Source organism: Lissotriton vulgaris, chromosome 1_1, assembly GCF_964263255.1.
Source record: "Lissotriton vulgaris chromosome 1_1, aLisVul1.2, whole genome shotgun sequence".
In the NCBI taxonomy this organism is placed as follows: Eukaryota; Metazoa; Chordata; class Amphibia; order Caudata; family Salamandridae; genus Lissotriton; species Lissotriton vulgaris.
This window is the reverse complement of record NC_141685.1, coordinates 2,054,864,922-2,054,885,949: the sequence shown is the minus strand read 5'-3', so window position 1 is coordinate 2,054,885,949 and position 21,028 is coordinate 2,054,864,922. Positions and strand designations below refer to the sequence as shown.

Here is a 21,028-nt window from a genome sequence, read left to right as displayed (position 1 = left end):
TGAGGGGTGGAGTTGGCATAGGTGGACACACCTCTCCTCCTCACTTGTTTTTCCCGCCGGTTCTCACGCCCACAGTGGGGGTCAGAAACAGTGGGGAACAGTTGCTGAAAGCAGCAGGTGGCCTGGGGAAGCTCACAAAGGCAACAAGCCTTTGAAGCTTCCCGTTCGTGAACCCTGCCCATCCGGAGGGAGGAGGCTTTGTACTTCGTCCCTGGATGTGCATAGTTTCAGACCCCAAGAACAGCAGGTTCTCGACACAGGGGTCGAGAAACATGTCTGGTGGTGGCAGCTGAAAGCAGTCACTGAGCCTGGACAATAGTGGTAGGTCGTTTTTCAGGGGGCATCTCTAAGATGCCCTCTGCATGCATTTTTTTCATTAAATTCCACACCGGCATCAGTGTGGGTTTAATGTGCTGAGAAGTTTGATACCAAACTTCTCAGTTTTCACTGAAGCCATTATGGTGTTGTGGAGTTTGTAATGACAAGCTCTCAGCACCATATACTCTTAAAGGCAGCACTGCACTTACATGTCTAAGAATGGACTTAGTCACTGTAGGGGTACAGGGCTCATGCACCTGTACCCTCACCACTGGCATAGTGCACCCAGCTAGATCTATTCAAGGGCAGTGGGTTGTAGGCATGGCACACAGGGATGTGTGCCATGTTGACTCTTCACTTTGTTCTGCACCAAAACACGCAGCCTGCAAAGGGATTGTGTGAGTGTAATGGTAAAGGGCCTCTAAGGGTGGCACAATAAGTTCTGCAGTCCTCAAATGTCTTCCCTGGTCACAGTGCACTGGGTACCTCTGGTACTATTTACCAGGGGCTGACCTGTGGCCATAGATGCCAATGGGATTTTGTTTTGGGGAAAGAACACAAGCCCTGGGAACCTGATTGGCAGGGACCGGGGGCACATCAAGTCAAAAGTGCATCAGTAGTCTGGCAAAAAGTTTGGGTGAGTTACTGCAATAGAAACCCAGCTTCTCACAATCCTTTGCTTCATTATACTGCAGAGCATCTAAACACCATTAGTGGGCAAAGAAGTAACAAGTGTAAAGCATATCAAAACTCCTGATATTTCCCAAATCACTGAACCCTCGTGTGCACTTTTGTGTGGTTTGGACCTAAAGCATGGGAGAGGATATGGTCTGATGGCTAGACTCCCCGCTTTGGTGCTGAAAACCAAGGTTTGAGCCTCGGGTCGCGTCCACATCCTGTGATTCTGGGCAAATCACTTATTCTCCCTGTGCCTACCAAAACAAATAAATGAATGTGTCCTTGTGTAACATAACCGGTGCTCATGTAAAGCGCTTCAATACCTTCGGGCAGAGTTTGCGCTATATAAATCTAGTATTGAGCTGTGGAGGAATCTTCCCACTCTGTCCCCGTGTGGAATTCTCACTTGTGCCTCACGTGGGGTTTGAACGCCAGAGAACCAAACATTGATGGATCTAACCTTGATCTTAAATAATTTTATTTTGTATCTCTAGTCTGTGGTGCTTAATATATGATGTTCTCCGATTTAAACATAACTACTTACACAACGTGTCGGGTTCGGATTTTCTTCCTGCTGAACTGCCTGTGTAGGCACTCTGGCCACAAAATAGTTATGATAAAACATGATTGAAAGGATGTGAATATGAACGAGTGTGTAATTATGTTCCTGGCAAGGGCTTAACCTATGTCGAACTTGTCATACTCGCCAACCCCGACACCAAGAGCACGCGCAGGAGGGCGGTCCTCCTGGGTCCTGCCACCGTGCGTGTGGATGACTGACGCAGCCACTGTGTGTCAACAATCAGCTGCCCTTATAGCGGGGCACAAGTCCTAAAAAAAGAAGTGGGGGGACGCTGACGTCACGACAGGAAGTTACGTCACAAAAGCTGGCATGCACCATGAGACTCATTGCCTCCCCTCGCTCCCCCCTTAGATGCCATTGCATCAGAGAAGCCAGCGCATGAGCAGCATTCTGAATGAGCTCCGAACTCACCCCACAGAGGCCAAAGAGTGAATGTGTGACTCCATTTGCTCCAGTTATCGAGCTTCTGGTAAAATAAGTGGGGGGACGCTGTCCACCCGCGTGGTACCCTGACTCGATCCCTGCCTTATAGTATCGTGCCACATAAAGGGATTCTGTTCCCTCACGTCATATGTCTGATGTCACAGTAACACTAGTCCTCTCAGTCACCAACGCCAAGAGGCCATTGTGTGGCGTATAGGCACTGCTAAAATAACCCCCAACATGGCATAAAAGGGAAAACTCGACGATTCTGCTTCTGTCGTGCATTAATCCCAACAAGGCAGAAAACATTTCAAGGCAACTTAGTTTGTGTAGATGGCTAGTGTTCCAATGCTAATTAATATGAGATGCTCGAAAACATGGTTTCCCCCTATATTGTTTGCATGGGCTGTAGAGGTATTTTGTTGGTGTGGCGCCCTTTTAAAATACCCTTTTCCAGATAATTTTGTTTACTTTTCGAAGAGCAACATGTTTCTGATTGCATGCATGTTGGGGGGCGGTGCGTTTGCAGAGGGGGTAGGAACGATGCAAAATGTTTGCCCGGGTCCTGTTTCAGTTTGTTTTGGGCAAAGATCAGTTAAAGGAGAGTTAATCATTGTGAGCTGCTAAAGTTAGCACATCTTGCTCAAAGACGTCTCTTTGCATCACACTGATGGACTAGGAACAGCTGAAAACTACTTGCAGGTTCCAGGTATGTCTATTTTAAAGTTCCACAAATATGTAAAATGGCATGTTTGTGATAAATATCGTAGTATATTAATGTGAACTTGTGAGATAGATACTTGTAGCGAAAGTTGGAATACTGCTGAGTTTTTGTTTTTTTGTCCTACCGGTTATTTTACATGTTAAGGTACATAATGCGTTATATTTTTTAAAATGAAGTGCAGGTTTCTTGTAACACACCTATTACATTTACGAAAATTATGTCCATGCTTTCCAACTAATATATTAGCTACCGGAGTTCTACATTCCTGGAAACAGAAAATTATGCTCCCCTTGCAGCGTAATCGGATTAGTTTTTGTATAATGGCCCTTATGTGAAAGCTGGAAACTAGGTCGCTTACATACTTCAAGGAAAATACCTCGAAGATGCCTGTCAGCACTTCTCAACACAGCTTGAGAAAGTTGCAGCTGGTAACGTATTCTGCCTAGACTTCACTAACAGGTGCTGGGGACTGAAGCTGCGCACCTTCAGGAGAACCTCTGATCCTCTGCCCTGTAAATTCACATCTGCGCAACACAAAACCTAGGCAGCAGAATTGTAAGAGCAAAATGCCCGTCATAAATGTGCGACTGCGGTTTCGGGGCCCACAGTTCTCAGCTTGCTCTCAAGACTGAGGACAGGGAAAGGGCCAGGCATCATCATAAACACATTGGCAACGCCAATAGCTCTGTCGTTCTGTCAATGCTGCGTTTGTTAGGGTGCTTTGCAAACTTGACTGTTTGAGAAGCTTCTGAGGCCTGGAAAATATAAAAAAGAAGCCATTAGCTTAATGGAAACATATATTTTGACCTCAAAACGCACACATTTGTATAGTAGTGCCTGGCAGTGAAATGGACAACGTTGTGTGTATGTGCACCTTGTGAAACAGCAGAAAGATGTCACTCACGATGAATGTAGTCAATTACTGAAGTGGCTCATTTAGGCAATGCCCAGCTGTATGCTGTAGTGGGTGGAAACACATGTGAAGGGGGCAGCAACAGACCAAAGAATGGCGAATGCGAGCTGAAACCCTTATAAGTATACCACAGCTGAAATTTTAGTATAATCAAAAAGTGTAGTATAACACACACCTAAAAATCAGCGGAAGCACGTCTACTGCTCTGTTATTTATGGTCTCTTACGAGTCCAGTGACACACGGAAATACATTTTCATCATTAGAGCTTGAAGGACCCACACATACGAATTGCAAGTCGGAAATGCATTTCCAAACGGACAAAGATGTTTAGCAACGAGTAACCTTCTCTCTTTTATAGTTAAAACTTTTTATTAAAATATAAAAAGAATATATTGATGCCATAACTCCTATTGTTTTTCGGATCTCACGTTTTCCACCACAAAATGACCTTTCTCTCTTCTAAAGCCTACGTTAAAGTGACACTTTTCTACTTTTTTTCTGAAATGTGTGCAGTGTATACTGCTCATGACTTTGGAGTCCGTTTAAGAAAGGAAACAAACGGTGATTTGGGACATTGTGTGTCAATCTATCACACTCTTTGATGTAGCCGGCCAGAAGCAAACTCACTCGTCCAGTGCTCAATCATAAGTAGATGTGTAGAGCGCTGCTAGTCACCCGTGAGTGATCCAGTTCTGAGTACAATATACACTTTCTGATTTTCAGTTTAAAGTTAACCAGCATGTTTTAATTCACTGAACTGAAAACTCCTGCTTCTTTTAATGGGTTCTTATTTTTCATGGCGTGGTGCCTATCTGTTTCGGAACAGATAATTACTTCTTTCAGGATTTATCTACCCCCCCCCTGCTATGCACACGCCTTCCACACATTTTTAAGGTCTTCGTTTACTTTGAGTAGATTTCAGGTAATCTTGTCACACGAGCCAATCCTGTGCGATCCACCCTGCCGATCCCCAAGTTTTCAATTACAGCTGTTATCCCAGCTGCTGTTGTTCCATTTCCTACCGAAGAAAACATTCTTCGTTTGACAAATCCGTTGATAATATCCACTAGAAACCGGGCAATGTTATAATGTATTCTTTTAATAATTTTGTTTAATACAATATACTGCAATTCATTGCTCATCACCTTTTCTTTAATTTTCTTAGTGCATATTTTGTCTCAACATCTGAAGGGCCATTTTAGACTTCAGGCAGTAAATCCATGTCCACTCTGCCTGCAATATGCTCCTCCTTTACCCAGAGCATCAGCCCTCATAAGGATCCATTGGTGGTATTAGCACCTTGTATAAATAATAAAATACATTCACTAAAAAGATTTCATTTCATGAAGCTTTATTTGGTTCAAATAGATGACCATAAAAGCACATACAAAAACAACATGATAAAAATAAAATAATAAATACAGTTAATACATATTTCATAATCATTATATCAGATAAGGTGTAGTTATTTAAGCTAAAAAGGCATATCTAATCAATTAACCAGAAAAACAATTATATTTCTAAAAAATCATGCTTTTCCTAGCATTGATGCACTGATTTAAAAACGTTGCAGTATAAAAACAGATGTCAGCTGATTCCAAATTAAAAATTAAGTTCATTGCATGTGCAACTGTTCGTACTCCGTACTTAATAAACATAGGTTTCAGGAAAGCAATACGAAAGTGAGTGTACAGTTTGCAGAACAATAGGAAATGTACAGTGCTTTGGGTGAACACATTATCACACATACAGGGCCCAGTCGGATGATTCTTGATATTAGGATGGGTCACCAAACAGTGAGCCATTCCGAATGGGAGCCTGGTTAATACAAATTTGTGGGAATTCCTTGTCACCATGGTTAAATACAAAGGAAAACCTATAACAGTGGTATATTTGTTATAGAAAATAACGGTAGACAAAGATCCGGCTGCAATTGCCGGCTTTCTCCCCATAAATGTCAGGAAGATAGTTTTCATTTCAGATTTACAGATTATAGATGCAGCACCGGGATCATCTAAAAGACTGAGGTTAAAAATGGCCGAAAAACAGCCAACAACATATTTTAGCCAGGGAATGTTTTGATAATTATCCAGGCATAAACAATCCTCAACTATACATCTATTAAATTGCTTGTCATCCTCTAGCCAAATGGACCGCCAAGTCATCAAAGGCCTAAGGCCTAATAGATCAGCTAAGTGATTGACTGCAAGCTCTCGATGAATTAACTCAGTCGAGGCTGACTTGGGCAAACTGAGGAGCCTTTTTAAAAATAGATTTTCCTCCAGTTGTAAATCAGAGGCGCTACTGTGACCCCAAACTCCTACCCCATACAGAGCTATTGTAGCACATCTAGCCTGGTAAATTTTTAACATATCCCTTGAACGATGATCCCCTATCTTAGCGGCAAATCTGTAAATACCGTGGGCATTTTTTGCCATTTTGTTTCGGAGATTACTGTTGCACCATCTCTCTATCTATGAAAAATTTCTTTAAAACTCTAGCTTTAGCTCCACAGGTCATTGTGTACGTCTTCCCTTTATTGATTAACAGCTTTCTATCTTTAATGAAGGAAGAAAAACAGTCCATTAATCGCTGTAGTCCTACCGGGGTTCTTGATAATAAAACAGCGTAATCAGCGTATAAAAGCACCGGCACAGGTACACCGTTGATCTGAGGGGCATCAGCATTAACTTTTTTTAAAATGACATCAATTTCATTAATGAAGAAAATAAATAAAAGGGGAGCCAAAACACAGCCCTGTCTAATTCCTCTTCTGACACTAAATTTTTGGGTGCATTCTCCTCTAGTACCGAAGCGCACACTGGTTTTCAGCTTCTCGTATAACCTGGCCAGGAAAAAGATTATACCTTTGGGTGCGCCTAATTTCAGCAGTGTAGGCCACAGTAGTGCATGGTCCACCATATCGAAAGCACTACTCAGGTCTGCAAAGCAGAGATACATTGACCCTGGTTTGGCTTCGGTGTACTTCCCGATCAATAGAGCAAGATTGACACATTGATCGAGCGTACCGCGACCCTTTCTGAAACCAAACTGACTATCAGCTAGTATTCCATTCTGTTCAACCCAGTCCTCCAATCTTACGAGCATGACTCTACTCATCACCTTGACAGAGGAGTCAAGGAGAGAGATTGGGCAATAATTCTTTGCGTCAGACCTCGTACCCTTTTTATAAATTGGTACTATAATTGATTCACCCCAGGTTGCAGGGGGCTCAGTGCACACAGCTGCATTAAAAACAGTAGTAAGAAGAGGTCCCCATACTTCTGGTGCTGCCTTATAAACATCTATAGGGACTCCGTCAGGGCCCTGGGCTTTCCCTCCATTACTGTTACGTATTCCGCATTCAACCTCCTGGACTGAAATGTCAAGCGGCAAGACTGCCCACTGATTCTGATCATTCACTAAGGATCTATTGGTGTCAAAAATATAAGAGAAAGGGGCAATCCACCCTTCACTCAATACGTTAGATGTTAACTCTGGAGTTTTATCTTCTTTTAAGAAGGGGGAATTAACAGTGGCCCAAAATAGGGTACAGTTTGAGAGTTCTGCCGCTTGGTTCAAAGATTCCCAAGCCAATTGCTGTAATTCACATTTCCTCAATTTGAGCTCACGCTTATACTCCATTCTCAAATTAATTATTACATTTTTGTCCCTAGGCTTCTCTCCTAATGCCTGCTTGAGTTTAGTTAATGCAGCAGTGCATTGATGGTTGAACCCACGAGGTCCACTCCTACATCGTCTGTTATTAAGTCCAGTTTTCAATTACAGCTGTTATCCCAGCTGCTGTTGTTCCATTTCCTACAGAAGAAAACATTCTTCGTTTGACAAATCCCTTGATAATATCCACTAGAAACCAGGCAATGTTATAATGTATTCTTTTATTAATTTTGTTTAATATAATATACTGCAATTCACTGCTCATCACCTTTTCTTAAATATTCTTAGTGCATATTTTGTCTCAACATCTGAAGGGCCATCTTAGACGTCAGGCAGTAAATCCATGTCCACTCTGCCTGCAATATGCTTCTCCTTTACCCAGAGCATCAGCCCTCATAAGGATCCATTGGTGGTATTAGCACCTTGTATAAATAATAAAATACATTCACTAAAAAGATATAAATATCTCTACCTTGATAACAAGTAGTGCTAGGGTGAGGTGCTTTTTTTTTACAGTTTACTTCTCGTTATTACACTTTGAATTAGATCACTTGGTTACTAGGCAAATTATTTGTTCATATATCATTTAATTTCCATGTAGAGAATTAACTTTCATTCCTAAAATCAGAGGTTACTTATGTTATGTTATGTTATTAATTTTTTATATAGCGCACGGATGCCGCAGCTAAGAGGCGTCCCGGCGCTTGGAGATCTGAATAACACCACACATATGAGAAGGCAAAGGCAAGAAGACAGACTAGACTGTGGAGAAGAGGAAGGTCTTCAAGGTCTTCCTAAAAAGAAACAGGTCTGGGATTGAACGGAGTGGGGCTGGAAGAGAGTTCCAGAGGGCAGCCGCCAGCACTGAGAACGAGCGACCACCCATTCTAGCCCGTTTAAAACGGGGCACTGTGACGAGGTTCAATCCAGCAGAGCGAAGAGCTCTAGCAGGAACATAGTGCAGAATAGTCTGTGAAAGAATCGGGGGAGAGGCTAGTTTAAGAATTTTAAAAGTTAAGCAAAGGGCTTTAAACTTAACTCTTTGCTCAATCGGAAGCCAATGGAGATTACGGATAGTTTGGCGAGCTGAGACAAATTTCGGGAGGCCAACAAGCATTCTAGCGGCTGCATTCTGAACCCTCTGAAGACGGGACAGTTCAGCCTGATTTAAACCCAAGAACAGAGAATTGGCATAGTCCAGTCTGGTAAGAACCAGAGCCTGGACCATAATCTGTCTTGTCTCAGCATCAAAAAATTTAAAAATGGGTCTCAGACAATGCAAAGTACCAAAACATACGCCAGCCACGCGTTTGGTATGGGAGATAAATGAGAGCTTGTCATCAAACCACACCCCGAGGTTTCTGACTTCACTCACAGGGGTAGGGACAGGGCCAAGATCAGTAGGCCACCATTGATCTCCCCATAGGCCACTTTCCTTACCGAAAATAATGACCTCGGTCTTGGAGGCATTAAGTTGAAGCCGGTTGTTCGCCATCCAGCCAGAAACAGCTTTTAACGCTGACTGGAAGGTGGGGGCGTCCATGTTGGAGTCGCCGTTTAGTGCCACCGCCAGCTGCGTGTCATCGGCGTATGACACTAAGGAAAGACCAAAACTGTGGGCTACCTCCGCCAGAGGCTGAACATATAGATTAAATAAAGTGGGGCTGAGAGCCGAACCTTGGGGAACACCCTGAAGAATAGGACGTGAAGCAGAAACAAAAGGAGGTGTGGACACTTTGAAACCTCGATCCTCAAGAAAAGAGCGAAACCACTCGAGTGCCGTCTCTCCGACTCCAGCCTCCATCAGACGATGTAATAAAATCTGATGGGACACCGTGTCAAAGGCGGCACTGAGATCCAAAAGGATCAGTGCCGCCGTCTGACCCTGATCCAACATCTTCCTAATATGTTCCACCACAGCCAAGAGAGCTGTTTCGGTGCTATGACCTGCACGGAATCCGTTCTGGGAAATGTCCAGTAGATTCATTTCTTGCAAGTGAGCAGATAGAATACGGTTAGCATGTGCTTCCGCTAGCTTGGCTGGCCAAGGAAGAAGGGAAATGGGCCGGTAGTGTTCTGGCTTAGTCGGATCGAGGGTAGGTTTTTTAAGGATCGGAATGACCATCGCCTGTTTCCAGGCCTTGGGAACACTGCCCGAGCTAAAGGACAGATTGATGAGATCGTGTAGGGCAGGATAGCAACATTCAGCAAGTTCCCGGAATTGAGCGGGTCGCAAGGGATCATCCGGAGAACCGGATTTGACTTTTGTTGTCAAAGCTAAGAACTCATCCCAGTTCGGACTGGGGATGGTTAGCAATGGTTTAAGAGCCATAGATGTAGACATTTCCTCCCTGATGGGAAGCTGAGAAAATGACCTATAGATGGCCTCTATTTATTATTAAGTCATTTCTTTTTATTTTTGAGCAACAGCAAGTGTTTTTATATTTTACATGTTTAACCATTGAGACCTGCGAGTAACGCTGTAGATAAAAACCTGTATGCAATCTATACACACACGTGTGTTCAATTCTTCAAAGAGAAAAGGCATAGAGACCCATCTATATATTTGTTTACAGAATCAAGATACTGAAGACCGAGTGAATAGGATTTTGCTTTTATCAAAACTCAGCAATTTACGAGTTTTGTGTACAGAAATCAACAACAACATTGGGAAGGCAACGCAGGAAATGTAAGTCAGACAGATACAAATCACTGGGTAGTTGGCAAACATAGCAAAGTCATATGTATTTTAAGAGCTTTGTTTTTTAAAAACTTAATTTTTCTTATCCAATGATCTTGAATGTGAGCAACAAATTTGAAACACCCTTTCCTAGAAGGTAACATTTGCTAACATGGCAACATTTAAGTTGGTAAGGTAGGAGCATTTTTACTCCCCTATTTTTTCTTGATATCAGACATATATGTGTCTACATCAGTATTAGCTCCCTATGAACTCTATGATAAAGATGATCAGAGAATACTGAACATTTCAGGACCGTGACAGATGCATAAGGGCTTCTCAGAGAAACACTTCGCTTGATGCCAGTCTAATTCCATTCATACCTACATACACACTATTGAAATTACAGACTGCACCAGTGGTATCATGGAGGGGATTTTACATCTCTGCCCCCAGTCATTTGTTTTGGCACAGTGAGAGCGTGAGAATGTGAGAGCACCCTCAAGGAGAAGGTTGGTCAAGCTCGCCCATCTCCCCTCTAAATAGCAGTTTAAACTTTATTCAAGTTATCAGTCTGAATGATTAGCTGGAATTTCTAAATTGTTGTATAGTGGATCAGAGTGGCCTGCCTCTGAATAGAATTGTGCATCTTTTAGAGAGGAACCTTTTCTGTTGCTTCTAGAATTATCTTTTCTAAGGGCACTTGACATATGAGTCGTTCCTGGAACTACATTCAGAGGAGGACTTTCTTGGTCTAATATGAGGCCACTCAGAACTACACTTTATCTAGAACTGTAAAGGACAACTCAGATTCAAAATTGCATATTAGACCTGTCAGCCTTGGGGGGGTCTTACCTAAACATCTTGCCTCCTATCATTCTGAAATTGTTTTTGCTGGTGTTTGGACTGATAACCAGTGCTAAGGTGTTTGTGCTCACTCCATAAAACGTGGGGACATTGGCTTACAGCTGATTGGCATATTTAACATACTCATACGTCCCTAGTAAAGTGGCATACCATATACTCACAACCGGTAAATTGAATGTCACTAGTAAGCTTTCAGCTGATATTATGTTCTCACTAAGGTAACCTCTTTAAACATGTCCAAAATCTACCTTTGCACCCTGAATGCAGTTTAAACTTCAAATTCAACTTACCAAAGGGACCCCTTGCCAAGACTCAAACTCCCCTTTTATTACATGTAAGTCACCCGTAAGGTAAGATCTAGGCAACTCATTGTGAAGTAGTGTGGCTCACTGGTTAGAGGCGGCAGACCCGAGAGCAGAGGACGGCCCGGGACCAGGGTTTGATTCCCGGCGCGGCAGGTTTCTGGACCAGGGTCAGCGGACTCGATAATTCTCTCGCCTCGGTGCCCACTCTGATTAGCGATCACACTCGGCAACTCTGGGCATTAGCTTGCCTCATCTTCACTAACGGCCCCACCAGACCGCCGGGGATGCCTGGTCTCACCCTGGAGATACCCATTAAGGGATCATCTTTCAGGGAAGCCAGGAAGGGTTTCGCAGCGGTCGAAGCGCCTTGGGACCCTACGGGTAAGTAGAGCGCTATATAAATGCCAATACATACATACAATACATTGTGCAGGATTCATTAAAAATTAAAAGGTGGGAGATGTATTTTTAGGTTTACATATCCTGGTAGTGAAAAACTCCTAAATTAATGTTTTCAGTACCAAAGGATAACACTGTCTTGCCTTATTAAATGTAATAAATGCTAGCATTTGATTGGGAACTGGTAGAGATTTCATGTTTGGTGTCTGAGGCTTTGTAATTTAAAATTCTCTTTAATGGTAACATCGGATTTTAAGTTACAACTTTGAAAATGCCATTTTTATAGTTACCATTTTCCTGCCCTGGCTATTGTGTGCTGGCAGCCTGTTCTTGAGTCAAATGACATAGTGTAGTTGGCAGTTGGACTTTGTGTTTCCTCTCAAACAGCCACACAATAAAGGGATTAGGTGTGCCTGGATGGGTCATTGCTGGTAGGATGGGGGGTGCAGAGTGGGATACATCCCCACTTACAAGTCATTAAGTTGTGCTCTGCTTTCACACAAAGGACTTCCCACTACCTCATTGTGCATGGACCCAGGCTGGAGACACAGCAGGGAAGGCAGTAAACTCCAAACACTTCAAAGGGAATCCTCTTTAAGCATCTCCTACTTCAAAGAAGGCAAAGGTATAAAAATAGGACAGCGAGACTCACTTTTCAGTTTTATTTCTGGCCTGTGGAAGGACTATCAGAGGAGTGCCTGCTGAGTACTTCAGAAAAATACTTTTTTACTTCTGAAAGGACTTAAACCCTCAGAGTCCTACCCTGCTTCCTGAGCCCTGTTCCATCTCTTCGTACCAGGGAAGCCAGAGAGACTCCAAGGGCTAGTTTGCCAGCATTCTGTACAGAAAAGGCTCCAACTATTATGAACTCAGAGCTGGACCCAGTCTGAGTGAGAGTTAATCCTACAGGTGGTGCATTTCCAGCCCTGGACCCTTAGAAGTGGTGTTAAAGGTGCCTAGACAACCCAAATCTATAATTCTGAACTTACCAAATGTTGGCCTAAAAAGGGTTCTGAGAACCGAAAAGAGACTGGGACCTATTTGCTCGTCAATCCACTCAAGGTGCATTGCAGGCCAGATTGACTTTGCGGTAGCTCCTGCTACATTCTTCTCCACAGCAGCAAATCCTATTCAGCGATTATTCGCAAATGGCATATTGGGCATCGTGGAGTCCTTTTCATTTACAGTTTGCAGCATTGTCCAGCTGAAGGTTGTCGACTTTCAAAAAAGAGACTAAGCCTCAATGTGTAAATCTTCACGTTGACTTTGTCAGTGGGTCAGCCACAACCACACCTTCTGGACACCGACAGCAGCCTTGCTCCGCTGAAACTTTAGCTTCTCAGGCCATTTTTGTTGAAATTTCTCCTAAATATAAAGGTAATGGCAGCTGCACCCAATTCACTTCTTGTATCCAAACCAAGCTCTATCATGGTCAGCCAAATATTTTGACTTTGACCTGTACTTGCGCGACTAAATGTTCACAGTTGTCACTTTAATCTTTTAGGAACTCGTTCTTAGCTTAAAATTAAAAAAATCATAACTTTTGTTACGCTGATTGATGTTTCTCTTTTTGGTGTCAAATAATTTCTAAGAAATGTACCTCATACATTTGTGTGGGGTTATTTTTTGTTGTGTTTCTACTTTATTACTCTTTGTGTGCTACATAAACACTTTAAACATTGTATCTGAACTAAGCCTGAGTGCTATTGTGGCAAGCTACTAGAGATTAGAGAACATGTTATTTTGGTGACTTTTGTAGTTCACCTTGACAGAGAAAGTGGCTGTTGCTTAAACAGGGTGAACCCCCCACTTAACCAACAACCACATTTCTCACAGTGCACCATAGAGAACAATTCTAAGTTGCAAAATACATTGTTATGAATTTCAATTACACATTTTTAACCAATTGATTAATGCTTGTTGACCAATAATGACTTTCTGATACTTCAACAGTTGTTCATTGTGTGAGCAATGCTCAAGCAGCAGCAATTGTCATAGTAAGGGTAAGGCACAAACAAACCCCAAATTATCCTATGCTCAACCCTTGATAGCTTGGCACAGAGCATTCAGGCTTAATGTAGAGGCAATCTGTAAAGTAATTGTGTAACACTTAGTTACACACAGTAAAATAGTGAAAACATGACAAAAAAGAGATCCCGCAATAGGCTGGAAATATAGATGCTAAAACCACAAAAGTCCAATTAGAAGAACTGGAAATATTGAATTTTAAAGTCTTTAGAAAAAATGGTGTTCAAAGGCGTAAAGCACCAACTCTGGATATCAGGTCGTCCTGGATCGGGATGAAGTCACATGTTCAGGCAAACTGTGATAGAGCATGGGCCATTTACAGGGAAGCAGCAAGGCCCGCTAAACAGAGTGCCTTAATTCCTGGTTTGTGGAGCATTGCATGGATCCACATCGGAGATGCGATCTGCAGCTGAAGTGATACGTTTGTTTCGATATGAGGTGAGGCTGCAGTGCAAGGGCCTGTGTCGTTATTGAGGATCTCGTCGATGGGGCTTGCACTGCAAAGTCCAGTATCGAGGATGCAACAAATAGTCGGTGTGATTCGTCGGTTCCAAAGAGCTGCCAGGCTGTAATGCAGAGTCTGGTGTTGTCATCTGAGATACTAGAGGGTCTGCTCCGAGGATGAGAGTTTGGGAAGCGATGTGTGCTGCGACAGAAACCGCTGTGATGCTGGTTACTGTCAATGCTTTTATAAATGTCCCCCTGCTTGGCTGTCATTTATAAATGAGGTGTGCAGCTCCTATGTGGATGGAGTAATTTTCTCCCCATGGTGGTAAAGCGGGCTTCGCCCGTGATTTAAATCAGGCCTTTTATATTAAATCATAACTTTGATTGAAACAGTTTATTAGGGTTCCTCATAACCATAGACTACCAAATGTTGTATAACCCTACACCAGGTGTCTCCAACCAGTCAATCATGAGCTATCAGTAGCTTCTAGACACCGTCAGTGTAGATCACAGCCATAAGATCATTTTTAATATTAGCAAAGGGTTATTTATTTTACTTTTAAAGTTAAGAGAAGGCTGTGCTTATTTTACATTAAGTCTTTCACGCTACAGATGGCAGGGCCTGATAATGAGCAGTGCTGGAGTCAGATTTATGACCCATGGCACTGAGGTGATGAACTGAAGCACTGAGGTTTTAACTCTTAAATAAGTCTTTGACAACTTAATATTGGAGTGTAAGAACATAATTATGTTTCTGAATACAGTTAAATAGTGTGAATGGAAAATTAAAATGGAAAGTTACCTTGATGATTAAGGGCCTGATTACTACTTTGGCAGTGTGGCAGCAGGCCGCTACCCCAGTGCCCCACTGCCACACCACCAAAATCAACCGCCGGCCCCGCCAGATTACAAATTATTTCAATGGTGTGGCGGGTGGGGTTTTGGTGGTCCCATGCAGAGCCATGGGATTGCCGAAGACTGTTCCTGCATGGAACTGCACTATAACATGCAGTACATCTTGTTCAGGAACAGGCGGTGCATACAGACAGCGGGGATCAACATGTAACCCACTGCATGCACCCCCAGGCCCTGATGCAACAGGGGGCTCTGTAGGCCAACCTGAGTTTCCTCAGTGCTAGCATTTTCATGGCCTAATCACTGCCAGGAGATTGCTGGCGAAGTGGCAACCTGTAATATGCCTGCCGGTTGTGGTGGTACAATGGCGGCTCGACGACCGTACTCATAATACAACAGTGGGACCACTGATGCTGCGGTCGCCGACTCTCATCGCACCTAAAATTCGTAATTAGCTCAATTAGGGCCTAAGTTAACTCTTCATTGAATTTTTTTCCCATTTCAAAGTCTCACATTTTCAAACAGCAGGCCTTTTGCTTGAAGTAGCCAGTAGACACTGTGCCATACTTATTACTGAAGAATACAGCCTTATTTTTTAAATGGGACAAATTTAAAGTGAAGAAAAATATTTCAATGAAATATTGAGCCTCAATATTTTTCCCCACTTTCAATTAAGCCAATTAAGTCTTTAGGCCTAATTTTGATGTTGGTCGGAGTTGCTTCCGACCGAAATTGTTTCGGTGGGGGAAGTTACTGAACATAGCTCAGTAGTTCCGCAGACTTAATTACAATGCGACTGCACATGGTGTGGTCGCAAACTCCCATTTCTCTATAGGAGCTTGAGAAATGGGAGTTTGTGTAAATCCCTGCCTGAAAAACAGTACTGGGATTTCCAGGTCACAACCGAGGGCTGGGGCCCTGCTAGGGGCCCCCAAAGACACTTTCCGACAGCAGTTCCATGTCAGAAAGGCTGACATGGAACTGCTGTTGGAAAGTGGCATCATAATCCCAACGGCAAAAACGCCGTCCGTTAGGGATTATGAGACACTTCTGACTGCCGATGGGTTGTTTGAGCCCATCGGAACTGAGTTGGATTCACCGGCCAGTATGAACTCAGACTGCCATCATTGTAATATGGTAGTCGGAGTTCAAACCTACGATGTCGGTCCAAATCAGGCCCTCAATGTTTTATGAGGCATGTTTCTTCTCTTTAAATTCCTCCCATTTAAATAATTGGCTGGATTTTTCTGGTATAAATATGGTATTTTGTCTACTGGTCACTGGTTACAAGATTCGTTCTATTTGCAAATGTGTTTCTTGGAAATGGGATTATATTCAGGTGATGAGTCCTATGAAATCCATGTAAACATAAAGTTAACTCTTCAGTTTGATTTTCTACCATTTTAAAGTGATGCCTTTACACACAGCAGGGATCTTGCTCCTAGTGGCTGGTAGGGAAAGGGCAATATTCGTAAATGAAAAATACAGTCATAATTTTAAGTGGGAGAAATTTAAAGTGCAGACATTTTTTCTATATCATGAACTTTTTTGCAGAACATTTTCTACTCTTCGAATTGCTCCCATTTAAAAAAAAGAGTTATATGTGTTTATTATACATGTAACTGTGCCACATATGACAAAAGGGATTACAGTGTCACAAGTACATACAACATAGGCTCTCAGTGACCCATACACTTTTGTCCCAGTCACATGCACACATGTTCATACTTCACTAAAGACCATACTCTCACTAACACGTGGCAGTCCCATCATAGGGGCACCGGTCAAAGTAGTTTGTTCAAATGATAGTATCTGGTTCCATGGACATTAGGCTTAAAGACAACGGAGCTGTGCATGAGGGTGTCTGTTAACAATGTGCTACTTGATTACCCTTTAGTGTCTCACAATGATTTACACAAATCAAATGTAGCTCTCACTGCAGAAAAGGTTTAAGACCCCTGACCTACACTATTGTAATTTAAGTTTCTATGCATCTTAATGTTCTTCTAATCTACAAGCATCACTCTGACTGGGCACCAAGTGCTGGTATCATCCACTGCTATTCAGTTACTGCAGGAGAAGGTCCATGATGTACCTACTATGCTGTAGCCCAGACTTCCTAACTGCATGTCACACTTTATTAAAACCTATCTTCTTGCAGAATGTGGTGCCCCCATGCATTAAGGTGCTCAACCTTTGCACGACTACTAGAATTGGGTGTCCACATACATTAAGTAGCTCAACCTTTGCATGACTACCACAACCCCCATGTACTTGGCACACTCTGGGAAATTTCTTAACATAATTTTTAAAGCATTCAATTCACAATGACCCTCATAATTGTTAATGGGAAACTTGGCTGATGGTCAGTCAGTTCTCCTTAACTTTTGAGATTTTATAATTTGGTGCTTTGGAGCAATTCTATATTGGTTTGCACTATTCCGGGTAGTTTGTTTCATGCAGTAATTGTGATACTGTTCTAATTATTTTTTTATTGCAGGAACAGTTGTATCAGTTCTAAATAATTGACACAAATAAAATAAAAAAGTAACTGGAAATAGTCACTCATATTATTGGGTACTTCCCGAAGATTAAAACTTTTTTTTTCTAGAAATATGTTCAAAGTCATAAGGGTTTACTTAAACCCTCTAACCTGATTACATTAACTTCCATGTGTACCCATTACATACCACTAAACAGCCATATGTCCTGCCCTTACCTCCTATCACTTTCCACACAATCAAATGTACATCAATGCAGTAATGCTGAACTGAATTTCATTATGTTCGATTGTGTTTAAATACTTTGCATGATCTTTGTGTCTACTTTGTTGGATAAAATATCACGTGTAAGGATTAACATTATTACAAATCCATGTGTTTTTGGTTTCCAGATATCTACATCAAGAGATCATGACTGTGGAAATGGACTCAAATAATGGCAGCGAGCCAGCATTGGATTCCCCCTTGAAATTTCAAAACCAGAAAGAAGACCAAGTCAAGATAAAAACTTCCTGCTTTGATAGTTTAAAGGTACAGTGCATTAGTACAGACATATTTATCTGCAGAACTTGGAATTCATTGCATGTGATTTAATTCTTATAATAATGCCTAGATAATTACATGATGACTTACACCTCATGAAACCATAGGGTCGTCAAAAACCAAGTTCCATTCTTACAATATAGCAGTGTGAAAAATAACCCATTTTTTGTCATGGTCCAGCATTTGTCTTGTTTGAATTTGCTAGCTTTGGGACTCTATGTGCTATAACATTGATAAACAATAGTAAAGCACTTGTGCTGCCTCCCAAACATATACTCTACTTTGGAAGATCTTTTTTTGGCCTTTCTAATATTCAGATGTCCATTGTAATGGTGCCAAAATGCACCTCTTTCATAGCATGCAATGTATCGCATGTCGGCAGCAGAGTGTATTTAAACTACCCACATGTGTGTGTCTGCTAGGAGCACCACTGTGTCACTTTGTCATGTAGGCAAGGCCTGTTTTATATTTGTGTAATTCAACCCTAACAATTTGACTTTTAAGCCCACAGAACTTTGAGCACTTATACCAAATAGGGCATGCTACATAGTGAGATCAGTGTGCTCTTAGAGTGAAATAAACTCCAAAAGGTTTTTCATTGTGTCTGATCTTTCTCTTCATAAGTCTAGATAGGATGCATTTTTGTTTCCTATCTCTGCTTAAAGAAATGATAGAAAAATGCTTCGATAATATTTCTGTATTATCTTTAAAGTCTGATCTAATGCTGAAATCAATTGGAAAAAAGAACTTCGTTCAAATTGACATTAAGCCACAACAGGTATATAATCAGTTATTCCATTCATTAGCAACAGCACTAGAATAAACACTCTTGGCTGGGAAAATTAAGTCTAGCTGAGAGGACAATAGCCTGCCTCGGAGTCCAGGAAGAGCAAATGTTAACCTCTGACCATTTAGCAGCGTGTAGATATGTGGGTGTGCATTGGAACACTACCTCCTTAGCACATTCCTGGACCTGGGAAGACTCCAAAAGCTAAGTGCTGCAGGACTGGCCATGAGGAACGTTTCCAAAAATTTAAAGACGTTTGGGCTTAGTAATTGTTCCCACTTCAGAGGACCAAGACAACGTTTTGAGGTTTACCTAATAAGTTTGCACCCAAGATGGGTATGAGAAGCAGGTTTGCCCTGCTCAGAAATGTTTGCTTTAAAGAAACCTCATTCAGTGAGACATACCAGCGAATGTATCCCTCCTTGTGGTGTTCTGCCCAGTTATGGCTTCCATCTATGCCACGCTAGAGGATTTTAACGTCCAAAAAGTCACTAATGGCAAGACGTATGAGCACTTTGTGCTGGTACAAAGTTGCCAAAATTGACACAAACCAACCTAGACTCTCACGCAAACATTTACGCTTTGTGCAAAGGTGTGTGTGCCACTAGGCAGCCTGACGGTGTACCAGTGCTTGGAAAGAGAGCAGCATGGCCATATCTTTGTAGCTATATTGGTGTCCTGTTTTCTCCTTTCATACATAACAGCACTCGTGCTGCATGAAATAACAGTATATTTGACCCCATGTTCAAATGTAAAAACCTCAGAACAGAGCAAGCTGGCAAATTCGTTTGACCTGTGAAGTGAACTTATGGCTATGAAAACCAGGTTTGTCCCTCTCAGAATGTTTATCACCAAATCAAGAGCTTCACTGGGAACTCGATGATGATGTATCTGAATTTGAAGGACCCTCAACAACTAAACTCTTGGAGGTGGCTGGTGAGATTTTAAAGTGGTGGGGCGTAAAGTTTGATGCATCCGAAATGCAAAAATACCTGTTGCAAAGGGGCAGAATCTGAGAATCTGCCCGTTTACGACCGTTTTTTTCTTTGATGCATGTGGGCCAATGTTTATTAAGTGTAATATTTCAGTTTGGTGTTTGACCATGGATCGAATTTTGAGTTAGGTGACCATTAGCTAAATAATAATATTACCCTTGTGGGTAATAGGATTAGTATTTCTAGCTAGGTGGTGACAGATGGTTTAGTTGGTCTGACCAGTACTGCAGTTGGTCTGGTCAGTACTGCGGTTGTAGTAATGTTATTTAGCAACCCTAAATTGTTTTGTTTTTGTAAAAGTAGGGGGTCTAATTGATGGCTTTTGGGCATAGTGGTTGGCCCCATGCCCAGGCCAGCTGCGGACTGATGCAGTGGGGCTTGGCTTTGGCCCACCTTGGGCGTGTCTGCACAGCTGTTTTCATTAAATGGCCGAGGAGCTCTGACTGGCTCTAATTTCTAGTGCAAGTAGTGAGATTTAAAGTTCAATTTTAGCAAGAATAAAACTAACTTAAAATCTGGTGATAAAGTGCTCTTTTTAGAACTAAGGTGCAATGCTTAGATCCTATAGGAATTACTAAAGTGCAGCTAGAGCGATTGCAGTTACCGGCGTGTCAACGCAGCTGCTTTCATTAAGTGGTTGGGAACCTATAACTGATAGTGCTGACAGACACAACAAAAACAGAAAGTGTTGGCAATGGAAGCTTATTGATACTGCCAAATTTGCTTTTCTTTGGATTGGTGTACCTGAGGAGGAGTACCGCCTCACTATTTAATGAATTAAAGTAAGGTGGAGGAGGAGGTAATGACCATTTCAGAGCACATAAAAACCATCCATCTTTTATCTTATTCCTACAATGTCTTGATCAACTTCAAAGCGAAGTCTTTTAGAGAATTTATGTCCGAAACTGAACCCACCACACATTGTTTAGTCATCAAATTCACAACCATTTTGCTCAAATTATATGATCCCTGGCTGAAGTTGCTGTTTGTGTCCTGTTATTAGGCATTGTTTTTAATATTAGAAGATAACTATTGGAAAAAAATGTTTTCGATCATGTATGCATATCATTTTTTATACCTCTTGTCCACAACTTAATCCTTCCCTACTATAAAGCAATAGGTGAGAAGCAATTTGGCAGTGGTAAATTTGTTTTTGGTGGCAAATATGTTTCCAGCGTGGCGTTTGCATATTAAGCAAGCTACTGGGCATTCAATCACATCACAATTTAGTATAGAAGAGTAGCCTTAGTAAAGCTTAACTGTTAGATGATTAATTAAAGGTTAAAGGTAACCCACTGCCGAG

General features: G+C 42.0%; 1 protein-coding gene across 1 annotated transcript in view; it reads left to right on the top strand.

Annotated features, from left to right (window-relative positions):
- The first annotated feature begins 2,579 nt into the window (after window positions 1-2,579).
- The window catches only part of LOC147751601 (solute carrier organic anion transporter family member 1C1-like), a 569,256-nt gene continuing 550,807 nt past the window's right edge, over window positions 2,580-21,028 (top strand). Inside the window, exons 1-2 of the mRNA XM_086920557.1 lie at window positions 2,580-2,711; window positions 17,793-17,931. Coding sequence (XP_086776683.1) covers window positions 17,812-17,931 — 120 coding nt within the window. The 5' untranslated portion in view covers window positions 2,580-2,711; window positions 17,793-17,811. The remainder of the gene's footprint in view (window positions 2,712-17,792; window positions 17,932-21,028) is intronic.